Consider the following 16,246-nt stretch of genomic DNA (forward strand, 5'->3'; position numbering starts at 1 on the left):
CTCTACAGCAGCAATGCAGAATGCCGGGAGATAGGGCGTTTTGCAACTATTCAGTTAATTTCTGAGGGAAATGATTCATGGATCTTGATGACTGACAGACATGTTTAGGGGACTGATATTTATGAATTTGTGCATTTTTCAAATACCAGCTTGTGGGATGTATTGTCTCTTTGCAAGGTATCTAAAAGAGTTGCCCCTTACGTATGGAAAATGTTTTAGAGATAATCTCGATGCAACAGATGATGCTCGGTTACGTTGTCACCTTGGTTCTGTAAGTGAAGAGACTATCTCTTCCACTCTAAGGCCTCTCGGAGACATGTGTCAATCAAACTATCAATGGATTTCACGCCAACACAGTTGTTTTATGGGTGAACTGCAGGGCGTGGCCGGGGAAGCTGGTGTATATAAAATAAATGTCTATGCACCTTGAGAGAGGGGGATCATTCCCCATACATATAGAATATGTAATAGAGTGGAGAGGTAGTCTCTTCACTCAGAGAACCAACACTACAATATAACCAAGTGTTCCGTTTATTTTATGTTTCTGTGTTTTCCAGTGAGCAGTGAAATATTATTGTTACATTGATTTTTTATTGTATTCACTACCAAAGCAATCCAGCATTATCATTAAATACTAATGATTAAATAAATAGCCTACAAAGCCTGCTCCTTGCAAATAAGATGATCAATACTGCCGTGGCAAATTGATTTGTCCACTATTAACTAATGTCACAGTTCACCAAAAAGGAAGATGTCCATTAAAAGTTATAATTAGATGATCATGTTTGAAGATATGAGAAACTTGGTAACAAGTAGCGACCTCTGCTGGTCACTATTTCAATACAATATATTTAATGAAGCTCCTTATGTGTGCTGCTCAAGGTATGTGAAATCAAAAAGAAAATAGAAGAACATCTGTCATTTATTCATGTTGCATATACATATTCTTATTGATTCATTTATAAAATTAACCATTTTTGTTTATCTATTTAATCTATTTAATCTATTTTTTGTAAGACAGGGTTCTCCATAAAATCAAAACCAGGGAATTGTAAAAAAAATTGTAATTTTGTTTTTAAATTTGACAAAAAAAACTGCTTGGAGCTAAGAGCTGAAATCTCATTCACAATGAGAATTAGTGAGTCTGAAACCAGACAGAGTCAAAATGTTCCAAAGTGTCAGTTTGTCTTGAAGAACCATCACAGAGCAGATTCATGAAGTGATAACATACAAGAAAATCACAACACATTTCTTGTTTCTCTCACTGTAAAGAAACAATAGACAGATCAAACATTATCCAAATATTAATAAATAAATTAATGTTATAAGAATGACTTTTGAGACAATAACTGTTTTTCTAATGTCAGGATGTGTTCTCTCTCTTTCACTCAAGGAAGCACCATCCACGCATGCTGTAGCAGACAAATGGTTTTCTTTCTTCACAGGAACATAACCTCCAGTTTCCTCCCTGCTCCAAGTCTGCAACACCACATACGACTTTCATTGAGCCAAGTGGGTGTTCACCCTGATACCAGGAGCTGAATGAGTAGTTACTCCCATCGGACCAGTAAATCTGAGGATCTCTGTACAAACCGATCCATGCCCATTTGATAGGTTCTTCCAACTTCCATATCTTGTTGTTGTCAGCGTCGTCCCGCACAGTGGCCAGATCTGTGTAGTGTTCTCTGCAGTGCCTCTGAGCCTCAGACCAATTCTTTGTTGTATTCACCAGCACAAAGTCAGAATCCTCTAATGTTCCTGCAGTTAAGTTTGAGATCAAAAGAGAGATTGTTGAGATCACACAATGGTTTTCAAAATCATACTTATGCATTATGTTGTAAAGTAAATATCAATATAAAGCACATCATTACCTCTGTAGCAGACAAATTGATTCTCTTTATGGCAGTAATCATCAAACCAGGTTCCACGGTTCGTCATGTTCACACAGAGCTGATTGGCTGCATAATCGTTTGGGTCAGGATGCCTCCAGTTCCTATAATCAGCTCCACTCTGGTTGAACCCATCTGACCACTTCCAGTCAACATGACTGTACAGGCCAATCCAAACCTCAGAGCTGTTACCAGCGGCAGAAACTGTGTCTTTAAGCTTCTTAATTTCTTCAGTGTTTTCAATAATGGCCAGGTCTGTGTACTTCTCTCTGCAGTAGCTCTGAGCTTCAGTCCAATTCATTGCATCAGACACAAAGTGGTACTGATGGAGGAGGCATGTGGAGAAGGTGAGGCACCCTGAGGATGAAACCAGTTATTTTTGTTATGTATGAGGACTCAAATTAATCTCTATATTCAGATTTCCTGTTAGACATCATACAAACAATGAAATTCACTGACCTGAGAGAAACAAGAAACCAATGAAGATCCCTTCCATCCTGATGCTGCTCTGTGGTCAGACTGTGCCAGTGTTCACCACTAACACTTAACTTAACCAGTTTTAATGCAGATTTAGGGAAATGTAACACCAGCTCCTCCTCTTCTATTGGTAATAGACAGTGTTGTTGAACTCTTTATGCAAAAAGGCAAAGATGCAAACAACATCTAATTCCATCCAAAATGTAGATCAGATGAAAAGAGAAGAACCATAAATGCTGAGTATTATTCAAAATATTATTATTATTTTTATTATTAATACAATGCTATCATCTATAAAGTTATTTTCATTACAACAACCATTCTGTAAGCCTGCCTTCAGGTATCCAGTGTTCATCTTCACAACATGGATGTGTTCATGGAGACACAATTTGCACCACATGTCTCAGATCCAGTCCTTTAGGCCTGAGCACCAACTCAGCCCCAGCATGTTGTGTGTTTCCTGATCTCAACCAAAAACAGCAGCAATGACTGGAAGAATTATAAAAATAATTCAAAGGAGTCAACTTGATAACTCTTCTTTCCATTGGTCTTGCTGTTTTGCATTGTAAATCCTCTCTGGCAGCAGTTATTTGTATTCACTCATCTCCCCCAGGGTTATTTGATGTCATCAAACTCTGTATTATATCTCTCCTGGGTCTATGAATGTGTTTCAGGGTGGATTTTAGAAACTTGCTGATTTCAGAATGTCTGCTTTCACAGCAGGGTCATTCAGGTCCAGAGGAGTCCTGCAGCTTCACCTCAAGAACGCGGAGAGAAAGAAAACACATGTTTACAGTGGTACTAGCTTTGTGAGAAGTACTTGGATCTTTTATTCACAACACAGTGAGGAACCTCTGGTCTCCAGGCTGCATGTTTCCCACAAGACAGTTTGATCAGGCCTGTCTGACAATTCACAAAAACAAGCAACTCAGATATAAACTTCCATCCAGTGGTGGTTTGCCACCTTCAACCTGTGCAGTTTATTTCTGCATACATTCTTTTTTCTGGACTCATATGAGGTCACCCTGACCTTTGACCACTGAAATCGAATCTGTTCATCTTCAACATTTTCAAGTGAGAACTACTCAAACTGTGAGGAAATGATCGAACCACAGACTTGAAATATCATGTTCAAGAGGCCAAAACATGTTTTATAAGTTAACCACCACCAACTGAAATCTAATCAGTTCATCTGTGAGTCTATGGCTGTGTTCCAAATCCCTCACTAATCACTGTATTTTTTTAATACCTTAAAAACCAACTTATCTTTTTTAAAGGCAGCTAAAGTAAAATATCTACATAGATGATATTAAATTGATTTTAGTTAGTCTAACTCAAAAAATTATTGGAAATTAATAAGGTAATATTGCTCTATATCTGATCCCCCTTTTAGACGCATGAGACAAAACCTTGTTTGATTTTTTTTAAATTTTTAAATGCTCAGAAACTGGCATAGTAAAAACCAACCAACATTGAAAACGTTTTTGATTATTTTAAATACAACAAATATCAAGAAACCAACTGATCAGGAAATAAAAGCAACACAATCCCCTCAGTAATCCTGAATTCAACATCAATACAAATACATACATTTTTATACTTATGATATATAAACTTTTCCTTGAATACACTTTTCTTTAATGCAAAACCTGTTGATGTGCACTGGAAACAAATGGTAATCTTAACAACTCTGTAGCAGAGTGACTTGCACTATTAAGAGGCCAAGAAAACTACAGTGTTCTCCTAATATTCATCATGACATTCATTCAGCCATTAAGAAGCCAATTTACAAAGAAATGTCTCCACTTGGTTCCATGCATCGAGCAATATTGATCGAAATTGTTCAGAAATAGCCATTCACCAGTTTGACTCTCATGCCTAGCTCTGTAGCTGGTGGAAAATAAATGCCTAGCAATCCCCCAGTCCGAAAACAACGAGGCAATAAACTTGTGGATCTGTAAAGGAAAACATTAACAGACCAACAGAATCCGGTTTTAACTCATTATAACTCATTAAAGCAATAATTTAAATGTAGCCTTTAATCTGTAACAGAGTGACTGGCAGCAGTAAACAAGTGGTGTAGAGCAGAGTCAAAGTCACATAGTCGGAAAGGGGAAGTTAGTTGGACAGAATTTCCATATGTGAACATACTTCTCCCATCTCATGGAAATCCAGTCTTTAAAAATATCATACCCAGGAAAAACATCACTGAGGTCACAGAACTTTGTTGGCTGTGTTTCCTGCTCATGCAAACAACTTGATTTCCAGCTGCTGTATCTTTGCATTGAGCTTGTGCCAATTCAAATAAATTTCTGAATAAACTCGAAAGTGTACTTGAGGTTGTCTGGAAAGCTCTGATCAAGTGCATTAATGATCCCAAACAGCATGATGAACCCAATTATCACCCGTCCTAAGTTGTCCATGACTTAGATGCCTTCAATCACGATTCCCTAGTCCTCTGGCTCCACATCTCCATCTCTTCGGACAGTGTATGTCCTCATGATTGTGTGTGCAATGTCCCTCTCTGCACCCTCAGTGGCGGAGGCCTAAACAACCCAAATACAAAAATACTTTCTAAGTACAATGCTGAACAACACAATAGAAAAATACAAACAAAAATATAAAGTAGAATTCTTACATGAACTGCAGTTTCATAGAAGGAAGTTCATCAGTTGTCGGATCAGAATCTATGGAAGCTCATTCCAACGTGATGAAAAAAATAAAAATCCTGGTTCTCATTCTTATGACTTAGTATCTGATAATAATGAGATACTAAGTCATAATGATGATACAGAGCCGCTGCCGGTGTGAACAACTGACAACCATGACACAAAGCCCTTCAGCGGTGGCGATGTTGTGCGGATGTTATACAGGCAGTGTGGCTATATGAGCTCATAATTCCTATACATGTGACACATTGTCACTGCAAAAAATGCCCGTGGCTTTAGACTATAGACTAGTGGTTATAGACCTGGGCAAGTCACCACTGTAACTCACTTTTACCTTTAGTGAGTTACAGTCACTGTCACTCTGCAACGAGGAAAAGGCGGACATTACTAGCTAGCTAACCAGATTACACGCCAATTCCGATCTGACGAAAAAAACGAGCAAAAATTCCCTGGATTAAGTTTTGACGGCTGTTTCGCATATTCCGGTCAATATTACAGAATCAACATTATTTGACAGCAGGAAACATTAAATATATTTACTCATCAAGGTTTGTTCTTCCACCTGCAGCAGTGACTCTGGATTGCAGCTCGAAGCAGACTGAAAAATTGGCCGCCAAAGAAAATCTGGAGAATCAACAACCAGAGGCGGTCCCCCAATTAAAGTCATTTATTTTTAGGTCATGAATGTGATGAGTGAAACAATTTAAATGTTTTGTGTTACATCTGTTAAAATATTTATGTACACTATTTACATGGCTATATATTAATAAAGCAAAGTATATTTGAATGTGTCACCTCTAAGAAGGGCTTGAATAATGTTTTGGAGTGTATAGAAATCAAATACATAAATAATAATATATTAGAGGAACAAACATCATATAATACAAAAAAACCTTCAGACTGATTGTCTCCTTTTGTATTTGCAGTTCATACTCAAACACGCAAACAAAAGCTTGTGTGTAAAAACCCTGGTCATCACGGCCTGGAAGCTCTCGGATGGAGAAAGGGCTCGAGCCTGCAGCCTGCACTGGGCCTCCAACGTGCTACTGTAACATCTGTAAGAGACGCTCCTTCCCCACGAGGCTTCAGGGAAGGTAAGAGAGGGAGGGGTTAACTGTTCTACATGTAAACTGTGCTTTCAGTAGAGTATATTCCTAAAGACGTGTGGAAGCAACCAACATATCTAGATCATGAGTACACACTAATAATCCAAAAAAACATGTAGAAAGTCTTTCTGTTTATTAGCTGCATATAAAAACAAGATTCTATGTGTTAGTGATAATCAGTAAAACTATCCCAGGGATATTCCAGTAACTGAGTGTTGTAACGCCATAAAGTTGAGGGCTTTGTGTGAGCACTGTATGTTTCCTAATCTCTATAAACAGATTATTTGTGTGAGGTTGTTTAACTTCCTGTTTCATTATAAAGTTCTAGTTTCATGGGTTTGACTGTTGATGACAGAGACAATTATTTACAAAACTAACATGGAAACAGAGGCCAAGGGAGGACTGTCTGTGACCTACATTTCCCATAATGCAACTTTAAAGCATTTTTCGTTGCCCCTGATAACTTCCACCTCCTTTTAAACTTTACTCCCTCAGTTTATAATTCAGGGTTTCAGTTATAAATGTGTGGTTTGCAAACACTGGCCGAAGTAACCGGTGTACAGATCTTCTCACACCCACAGAATGAAAAGAGTTTAGAGTCTTGACTGCTCTCTGGTGGCTGATTGAAGTACAGGTCATACACTTTAACCCATCCATATTAGTCGAGTGACATGGTGTAAGCTGTCACTGCTGCTAAACCGGTTTCTTTGCTCTGGAGTAGATAAATAGAATTCATGTGCCACTTGGCGACCTGGTTCTTTAGTGGGCCCAATTAAAGAGCAAGTTAACTAGCTGCATTTCTGATGCCAGCTAAAGCATGTCTTTGTTGTTCGAGCCACAAACCAGCAAAGTCTCTTTAATTGGGGTTTGTATTTCAATCTGTAGTTTGGACCTTTCACTTTATGTGTCAAGTTAAACTTCATACTTCAGTCGTTAGAGGTGCTAATAAGTGTTTACTTTGTAGAGAAGAGGATCTGTGTTTTTGACCTTGTGTATAAAGTATCAAGTCGTACAAAGTATCTAGAAACATTTTATTAATCTTCTCAAATTTATTGAAAATGTTTTTGTTTTTTTAAAGCTGTCAGTGGCAAATAAGGGTTGAGTATCTTGCCCATGCATGTGGAAGACTGGAATCAAGCTGCCAAACTTCTGGTGTGGGGCGACCCACTTTTAATTCAATCTTATTTTCTTTACAGCTTGGTATGTATAATTTGTATTTTGATTGTAAACTCATGAATAGTAACTAGGATGCAGGCAAGCTGATATGAAAATTATATTGAATATTGGACCTACACCAATGTTTGCATCAAACTTTTTTACTACTTTAAAATTCTATTTATTTTACTTATTTATTATTTTGGTGACCATCAGACATTTATGTTGCTGTTCAATAGCCATCTAATGAATGGCTATAGGCAGTATTTGGCCTGACAACTATTGAACCTTCATTAACTATCCTCAATGTTGCCAGATCTCCGCTTAGATGTCATAGATGCCTTTTTAAATGCAGAAATGATTTTTGAGACATCCCCATTTGGCTCTTGTCGAAGTAATTTTAAATATTTCCTGCTTCAAACACATACAAATTTGCAAACTAACTGTTCACTAAGCTGCTACCTCACATTTCACACACCTAACAGATGCCATTTAATTGGCTGTCATTTTGATTAATGCATTTAATGAAACAGTTAACAGGGCAAAGGGTCCTTGAATTCCATGTTTAAGGTTTGGGAAGCCCAATGAAACCAAGGAATAATCCATCTATCAGTTAGAAAACCTTACAGTTCATATATTTACTCCAAAAAAGGTAACTTGCAGTTCAACATTTTGTTTATCAAGCTCCCTTGATAAAATCAACAGTGTAGTAACTGAACTCAGTTCTTGTTTGGTCGTACACAAACTACAGATTACATAAACACAAGGTCCATTTTATTAGGTTTATATGTATGATACAAGCCATCAACCAGTTCTGTCACAGCATTTCTCTTTATCAAGTTTGAGGTGTTGTTAATATTGCCCGAAATGTGTGAATCCAGTTTTCTGTTTAAAGGTGCTGTTATATAGGATGACATCATACTCAGAGTCCATTCTAATATTTACATTAGGAACAACCTCTGAATACACAGCAGTCCAGTACACCACCATCACTATATAAGCTTATTGATCAAACCTGGAACACAAACTAAACATTTTACAACAGTTAACGACACAACACAATGATTTGCCAGTATTGGACTGTACAGGTGTTGATCCTCAGAGATGGCTTTTGCCCTGGAATTTAGTTGACTCAAAATTGTCATCCTCATTGTCCAGAGTGTAAATCTACTGGATTGTTCTATTCTGTTCATGACCTGAAACTTTCTACCAGCAAGGCCACAGAATATCTGATGAACTAAAGAGCAGGAGGTTTGGTGATGGAGCTCTGACACGTGACTGTACAACAGGGAGTTTTCTACTTGGATCATCATGACAGTGAAGAAGTGATAGTTGTATCACGGTCAGTTGTCTTCTTGCTCTGTACTCTTCCTGTAGTTTTTACTCTTAGGTTTCCTGAAGGTGGTAAAGCTGGGCTTGGCATCCTCAGTCTTTACCCCCGTCCCCTCCTCTCTTTCTTTAGGCATCTGTTTCTTTTTCTCCTCCTCTGGTTGACCCAAAACTCTAATGTTTTTCTCCTTGTCTGTCTTTCTCTCCTTGATCTCTTCTTCCTCCTGCTCTGTTCCATTTCCTCCAGACTTTTCTTTCTTTCTGGCCTCCATCCAACCCTCTTCGTCTTCCAGATGACTAAGATGCATCCCCCTCGCATTTGCTCTGACAGCTGACGGCTGATCTGCTGTCTGGTCCTTAGGCAGTTTGTTTGGTCTGGAGAAGATCATCTTCTCCTGGATGTTACAGGGGGAATCACACTCTCTGTCCTTCTTCAGACTGGACAGGAATTGGTGAGCGACCCTGCTGTTGTCTTGATCACTGGTCTCAGTCACGTCCTCCAGATTGTAGTGGGTCCAACGTTCAGGGTGCGCCACGTAGTCTGGGAATTCTTTCTTTTTTGGGGGTGTGGAGCTGGTGGATTGAGGTTGGCTCCTTTTCAAGCTGGGACACGGAGGCTGAGGCAAAGCAAACACTCCATCTGTAATGTTATCCTGGCTCGTAGAAGATGCGGTCCGCTGGACCGCATTGTCCAGTTTGTCAAAGATACTCTGGCTGCGGTTGGAGAAAGCTGAGCCCCCTCCTCTCAGACTGAATGACATCTGAGCAGCTGGAGCAGAGACGACAACTCCTCCGAAGTCCCCGTCCTCATTGTCATCATGGTCCAGCTCTTGGTCAAAGGGAGTTGTATTTGGTTGTTCTTCTGGCTCGGATTCCTCACTGTCGGACAGACTGTCCACATCACTTTGGTCACTTTTCTGATCACTCATTTTCAGAGATTCACCAGTTCAAACAAATCAGCAACCTGGTGAGGGTGAGAAAAGAAGAGCTCTGAACTGTAGCAATGCTTGTAATGTAAAAATAACTTAAGTGCGGGTTCATTTTATTTAATTTTTTTAAAGCAAAGGAAGTCCACTTTTTAAATCATCAATAGAATATATCCTTCAAGATAATTTTGAAGGTTCTGTTTGGCCATACATTATGAAAATGTTTCTTGGGCTATGAACACATGTTGAAGTCTCTTGGTCAAAGATTTGCATTTCTTGTTATTTCCTAAATTAAAAGATCCCAAATGAAAATGAGATTTTTGTATGAAAGATGGAACACAACAATAGTCATACAATAACATAATCATATGGTTAACTTGTTTTAAATTTTTTTTACAAAAGAAATGTTTTTAAATAACAAATTTCACAGTACTACTACTTCTCATCTCTGAAACTTATGGAGACAAATGATTTAAAAATGTGTAACTTAATAGAGAAGCTTAAACTAGAAGATAGCCCTAATCGTTTTTGAATGATCTATTTACTTTCATTATTTTATTCATTTTAAAATTGTATTATCCCCCCATCACTATATTATATAATATATTATTAGCATTACTGTTTTATCTATGAAAAAGAATGCCTCACATTGTACCATGCCATTTTAATTTGAAAATGAAGTTCTATGTTCATTGTTTCTATCAATAAAGATTGGGGGGGGGGGAGACACACACCTCTTTAAGTATGGTATGACAGCGAAGACGACACATGAGCGATCGCACTTCATATTTCCCCATGTAAACCCTGAATCGTGCTAGATCTCTCTAATCTGCTTTTTCCTGCTGATCACTAAGCAATGATGTAAATACTGTTATTTTGTTGATGTGTCTGCTACACGCGGTACCTATTGCACCTCTGTCCATCCTGGGAGAGGGATCCTCATATGTGGCTCTCTCTGAGGTTTCCACGTTGCTTTGGTAGTTTGTTGAGGGTTAACAACAGAGGATGTCACACCTTATGAGACAAATTGAGTGGTGATTCTAATTACGGACAAAGAGGAATTTGGAAGAAATTGTAGGTACTCATAGGTCCAATGCTGCATACTAACGTTTTCTGTATTGTATTAGCTACATTCTATGAATACGTGCTAGACTGTCTCAGGACATGCACTTCCGCAGAATCCAGAACGATGATTGCCTTTTAATGTGTTTACACATCTGAACGGAAAACACCGCGTTAGCTCAAAGTAACACATCGTTGATATTCTTTAGCACGGTACAGCTAACGGATGTGGCGATGTACGTCAGCTGAGGGCTTTACATCGACTCCATGAAACGCAGCTCGTGACACAAATGCTACAGACGCCGCAGAAAATACATTTTGAGACTTCAGTCTAAATTTTCTGTGTTTTACCTGCAAGGAAGAAACTGGCTCAAATTCTGGCGGCGACAACTAGCAACAACGCTTTCGGTGGCAGCTGCTTCCGCTACTTGTCTGACATCCAGCTTATGGTGCATTACCGCCACCTACCGCACAGGAGTGTGGATCAGACAACAGACTTACAGAATATAAATAAAAAATAAATAAAAAACTCTGATACCCTATCTTATGTGTACCCTTTATATCCTATACACAACCCATGTGGCGCTTAAGAAAGTAAAAAGAGCCCTGAACTGTCAGTGTTCGTTTTAAAGACAGTTCCTTCTCCCCTAACTTCCTCAGAATATTCCTTATCACCTTCCTCTGCCAAGCATACCTACAACTCAAAATCACATGCTCTATACTTACTCTTCTATGCTGAGTAGTAGTTGGTGTTTCCCAACTAGTGTAAAGGTTTAGTTTGTGCTTGAACCTTAACCTACTTAACACAGGTTCAAACTATCAAAGGCTTTATTGTCATATGCAGAAATAACAAGTTATCAATGCAAGGAAATTCTTAGTTCCATGGTCTCTGCCTGGTGTCGCCATTTATTAAGATAAAATCTATAAATAAAAAAACTAGAAACATCCAAAGAAAAATAGAAACATTTAAATATATGCACTGGAAACTACGTTTTAATCATAAATAAAAGGGATAAGCTGAGGTAGAAAGGTGATTAAGGTGTGCTAAAAACAGTAAAAGACAGATTGATAGAGTGTGTTTGGGAGTGAGTGACTACACATCCTTGAGGGGTGACAGACAAGTTCTTCTCTCCAGTTGCCACTGCCTATTCTAGTAACTTCACTCTTTTGAAACTGGTAAAATGTCTTACCTTCTCCTCTCTGTCCCACTATTAAATGTTTGATATACTTACAATTTGAGCCTTTGCTTTGCTGATCGCAATTTTCGATTTGATGTTATCATTCTCTAACACCTTCTTTGCTAGCTGATCCATTCTCTCATTCCTTCGCACCCAAAGGATATTTTTCATTTCATTAATCTCTTTATTATACAGAAATTATTAAAATTATCGTCTCAGTTACATTTAAATGGACTTGACTCAGCTAGAACTGGTTTACAGCAGGTACCTGTTCTGCAGAATGAAAAAGACAGAAATACAAAGACCAGGAAAAAATCCAGATAGGGACATCAATAGAGATGAAGACAATACAGACAGCTCAACAGACATTCAGAGGGGGAAAGACTTACGGTATAAAATAACCGGTATGAGATCAATCAGTGGTTGCAGGTGTAACTGTCCAGCAGAATGTGTCATATAGAATATGGTTAGGTAGAGCCTTTAGGGTTTTTAATAGCATGTATTTCTGAGAAGTCATAGCATTGTAGTGTGAGAGTGCAGTGCAGTGGTGGGTTCAAGCGGGAAGGTTATTATAGTTCTTATAAGCTCTATTGTATGCTCTTGCTATTGGTTCAATTTAACCTGATCTCCCTGGTTTACTATCTTTGTGAGCAACGTGATGGCTGTTTGAATTGTAAGACCTGAGACTAGCTAAAAGTGAAGATGAATCTGAGCAAATTAAAATCTCATCTTGTCTGGTTTTCTCTACCCATGTTATTGCTACCAATACTGCCAACATTTCCACTAGCAAAATACTGGTATTGCCACACCACACCCAGTCATCCCTGACTCAGGGTTCTTAACACCATCTGTATAAACCTGTTAAAAAAAACTATCCCCTATCAGATCCTCTTTATCTTTTACAGGCCGGCGGGTTGGCTCTAGCCATCCTGAGGCAAAAAGAGAAACAAGGATTAGGAGGATTCTCTAAATAATCACAAAATAATTTCCACTAGAGGTCGTCTTTAGATCGGCCTGAGAGTGTGCACCACTGAAGTGAGCAATCTGACGATGAGTGGAGAGAAGACGTTCTTGTAGGGCTGCTGATGAGGTGACTGCGGCAGATGTTGGACTCGAGCCAGGTGCCAGGAATGCTGTACTCACACATGCACACACAGGGAAGGAGGTGAATAGGAAGAGTTCATAGAGAAAAGGGAAAACTCAGGACCCGTGGACAGCTAGAGCCTTTTTGTCCACATAAATCCTGTCATTTGCTCTTGGCTGCAGATCTCGAGTCCTGAAAATTCCTCGACCATTAGTGGCGATGTCACTAAGCATAACCTGATATTCAACAGCCTCTTTATATGTGATCCCTCTTCCCACTTATATTCTCCCATCATTACCTCACACCCATCACAAGCAACATTATGGGTTCCTCCACAGCTGCAGCCTTTTGGATGCACCCCGGCCTGCTCCATACTCATGTTCAACCCCACACCAGGTACACCTCTTCTTCTCTTTTCAGTTTTTGGCTGTGCCGAACCTTTGGCAGTTAAAGCACCTCAACTGGTTTTGGCACAAACATGCTCACTGGAGAACTTACAAAACCAAGAAATAAACTTTAACCTCTTCCTAAACTCAGTCAGGAATGATTCACTTTTTTCAGATTTCCCCGCTGTGGTTGTCTAGTGGGAGACGCCAATGGAGGAGGATAACGGAGGCAGACTCGACACAGATCCTGACCGGGCCAAGAGTCCCTCCAGCAGCTTGCTGCAACTCTCTGCCTGTAACTAGAGGGCCTCCCATTGCTGTCTGCCTGCCACCACCTGGTTCCTCTGCATCGCAGAAAACGTCTTCATCATTTTGGCCAATGCAGACATGTATTACTCTATTGGCTGTGTTAGGTCCCACGTTGGTTGCAATTTCGGCAAAGTCCCTTGCCACGCGGGGGTCTCCCAGCAGAACCATTTACTTGTCCATCTGCTCAAAATCCTTTATCATCATAAATGTTAAATAAACAAACATAAATCAACCGGCACATAACCTTTTCATCATTAATAGTTTTATATTATATATAACTGCAGCTTTATATATATATATATATATATATAGCTACAATTACACTGATCATTGGGTCTGTAATCCAAAATGTTACTGATTACTAAAATCTGTGGGCGCCTTAAGAAGTCATGTGAAAGAACTTGGTCATCCTAACCAAAATTACATAATCTTCTTTTAAAAATAGATTCAAATCAATTCAATTGCACCAAATCACAACACACATTATCTCAAGGCACTAAGGGTTGGGACCTTACAAAATTATAGAGTTACCACAATGAGCAAGAACTTTGGCGACTGAGGAGAGAGAGAAAAACGCCCTTTTAACTAGAAGAAACCTGCAGCAGAGCCAGACTTAATGTGGGGCGGCCTTCTGCCCCAACAGGTTGGAGTGATGGGGGAGAGGAGTGGTGACAAGCGAGAAAGAGGGGAGACTATGAACAGCTGTGTGACCGTGATATCAGTTTCGATGACCTGTTTAAGACAAAAATTCTGAAGTGTCAACATTTCTAAAGAAAGATATAATAGAAGGAGGAAGTGAGAAAATCTTGCACAACACTGGATGGAAAATTACGTTTGAGCTTGAGACAGCAGTAGATTCTAATGTGGCTGCACCAAGTAAAATCAAATAACAGTTTCTCATAACATGTTATTATTGGAAACATTACACCCCAGTCTCATGCATGTGTTCTTTTTGGATGAGCTTTATCATCTTTGTAATAAAGTGATTATAATTTAATTTATTTTTTCTCTATTTTTGAAAAATGCAGACTGATGGAGGAATGTAGTGATAAATGTCACCTAAAGTACTTCAATTAAGTTGAATTTAAGCAAAGTTATTGCACTATTTTTTGAAAAAAGCAACAAATGTCACAAAAAGTTGTTTGAAAAAGGTTATTTATTTGCACATCATAAATTCTTGACAGTAATGTGAATTAAATTTTCATGTGTATGTTATGTAAATACACATGTTAGACTTGGCCCGTTTTGTCATCATTTTGATGGGGCAGGGGAGCGGGTGGGGCATGAAAAATATTGTAGCTCCAAAGTGGGGCATGACAGAAAAGTTTGAGAACCACTGCTCCAGCCACACACACACACACACACACACACACACACAGCCCCCCCCCCCCCCCCCTGGTGTTGAACACACACAGTTCAACACCAAAATTGATGATGTGAGCAGCAAAAAGTTGTTTTCGAGTGGTGGAGAAAGTTTTCAGTAAGTAAAGTAACAACACTGCACTTTCCTGTGCATATGAAAATGTTACATTAGAAAAAGTGTACATAAATTTAGTTGTGAAAATGTTCTTTAAGCATTATGCCATGTGTTAACAAAGTGGACATATTTCAATAAGATTATTATCATTTGTCTGTTCTGATGTAAAAGCAGGATTTTCTGGTTTAGTGGAGCTAATTTGGAACTATTTAAAGATTATTGTCATTAAACTGCAGCAGATTATTTTCTTCATTAATGGAGAGATTGATTCGTATAAGAGAAAGTCCTTCTTAACTTTACCCAGAGCCCCAAGTGAATGTCAGACCAGAGACAGGTTCTCATTGCATTCTATAGTTTTTCCTGTTTTACTTTATTCTAAAAAGGTGAAGTAGCGGCACAGGAACTCAGCTGTCATAGGGGAGGGAGGCTCGCTTACGACATTTGTGTGATGAGTAGATGTAAACAGAGACCACACTGAATGACAGGTTGGGTGTGAATAGGCAGCAGTGGATTATAACACAACATTTAAACATGACTGCGTGTAACTGTAGAATGTGGCCTGTGGCTGTCTACTTATTGTGGATGTGGATGCTGGATGCTGGCTGTGAAACACAAGATCAAGCAGAGGAGGGTGAGAATTCAGTTGCTTTGAATTTCAGCATGGAAAAAAAAAAAGGTTTTATTGTAATTGTGTAAAAGTTTAAGATGTTATATGTTATATAAGATGGCTAGAAAATATGATGGTATTTTAAACTCTGAAGGGGTTGTCAAGAAGTGTGCCTGGAAAGCATATGGTGATTTACAGTTGAATAAATTCACTACAAGGGATATAAGGTATTGTGTATATTTAGGCAATTGTTGTAATTTTCCCCTCAGTTTAAATGGATGAAAAACGAACCTACTGCTCAGGATAACTTAGTGATACAAGTAATGTTTGAAGTCCACAATGGTACAGTCCAAATATGATAATACATATCAAGAGTGTGATTTAATTTTGTACAAATGGCAGTGTTCAAGTGCAGATCCTCTAACCAAGAAATGTCTAAGTGGGTAGAAATAACATTTATGGTATGAAAATACAAGACTTGCATTCAACATTGTTAAAAGTTACCAAGAAAATGTACTCATTACAAAGTCAAAAACAAGCCGGGTTATTACTATTGATACATCACCATTGAGCAATTCTTGTTGTAGCTGGG

The 16,246-nt window shown here is 38.7% G+C and overlaps 3 protein-coding genes across 3 annotated transcripts in view; 1 reads left to right on the plus strand and 2 right to left on the minus strand.

The window, feature by feature from the left end:
* Positions 1 to 515: 515 nt before the first annotated feature.
* LOC128430275 (lymphocyte antigen 75) lies at positions 516 to 2,482 on the minus strand. Its single transcript, XM_053416306.1, has 3 exons — positions 2,349 to 2,482; positions 1,872 to 2,246; positions 516 to 1,758 (listed from the first exon to the last, which is right to left on the minus strand). The coding sequence occupies exons 1-3, from the start codon at positions 2,383 to 2,385 to the stop codon at positions 1,385 to 1,387; spliced, it is 786 nt and encodes a 261-aa protein (XP_053272281.1). The 5' UTR covers positions 2,386 to 2,482; the 3' UTR covers positions 516 to 1,384.
* Positions 2,483 to 8,048: 5,566 nt separating this feature from the next.
* Positions 8,049 to 11,095, minus strand: tssc4 (tumor suppressing subtransferable candidate 4). The gene is made up of 2 exons (XM_053416487.1): positions 10,965 to 11,095; positions 8,049 to 9,589 (listed from the first exon to the last, which is right to left on the minus strand). Exon 2 carries the CDS (start codon positions 9,552 to 9,554, stop codon positions 8,640 to 8,642), a length of 915 nt encoding a protein of 304 aa, XP_053272462.1. The 5' UTR covers positions 9,555 to 9,589; positions 10,965 to 11,095; the 3' UTR covers positions 8,049 to 8,639.
* Positions 11,096 to 15,445: 4,350 nt separating this feature from the next.
* si:ch73-40a2.1 (tyrosine-protein kinase receptor TYRO3) overlaps positions 15,446 to 16,246 on the plus strand; it is a 43,214-nt gene continuing 42,413 nt past the window's right edge. Inside the window, exon 1 of the mRNA XM_053416180.1 lies at positions 15,446 to 15,678. Within this exon, the coding sequence (XP_053272155.1) occupies positions 15,579 to 15,678 (100 nt within the window). The 5' untranslated portion in view covers positions 15,446 to 15,578. The remainder of the gene's footprint in view (positions 15,679 to 16,246) is intronic.

Source organism: Pleuronectes platessa, chromosome 23, assembly GCF_947347685.1.
Source record: "Pleuronectes platessa chromosome 23, fPlePla1.1, whole genome shotgun sequence".
Classification (NCBI taxonomy): Eukaryota; Metazoa; Chordata; class Actinopteri; order Pleuronectiformes; family Pleuronectidae; genus Pleuronectes; species Pleuronectes platessa.

Coding starts and splice junctions, on each gene's coding strand:
- LOC128430275 (XM_053416306.1), bottom strand. CDS start 2,385: ATGGAAGGGATCTTCATTGGTTTCTTGTTTCTCTCAG. Junction 2,247..2,348: donor TGGTTTCTTGTTTCTCTCAG/GTCAGTGAATTT, acceptor TTTCATCCTCAG/GGTGCCTCACCTTCTCCACA. Junction 1,759..1,871: donor TCAATTTGTCTGCTACAGAG/GTAATGATGTGC, acceptor ACTTAACTGCAG/GAACATTAGAGGATTCTGAC.
- tssc4 (XM_053416487.1), bottom strand. CDS start 9,554: ATGAGTGATCAGAAAAGTGACCAAAGTGATGTGGACAGTCTGTCCGAC.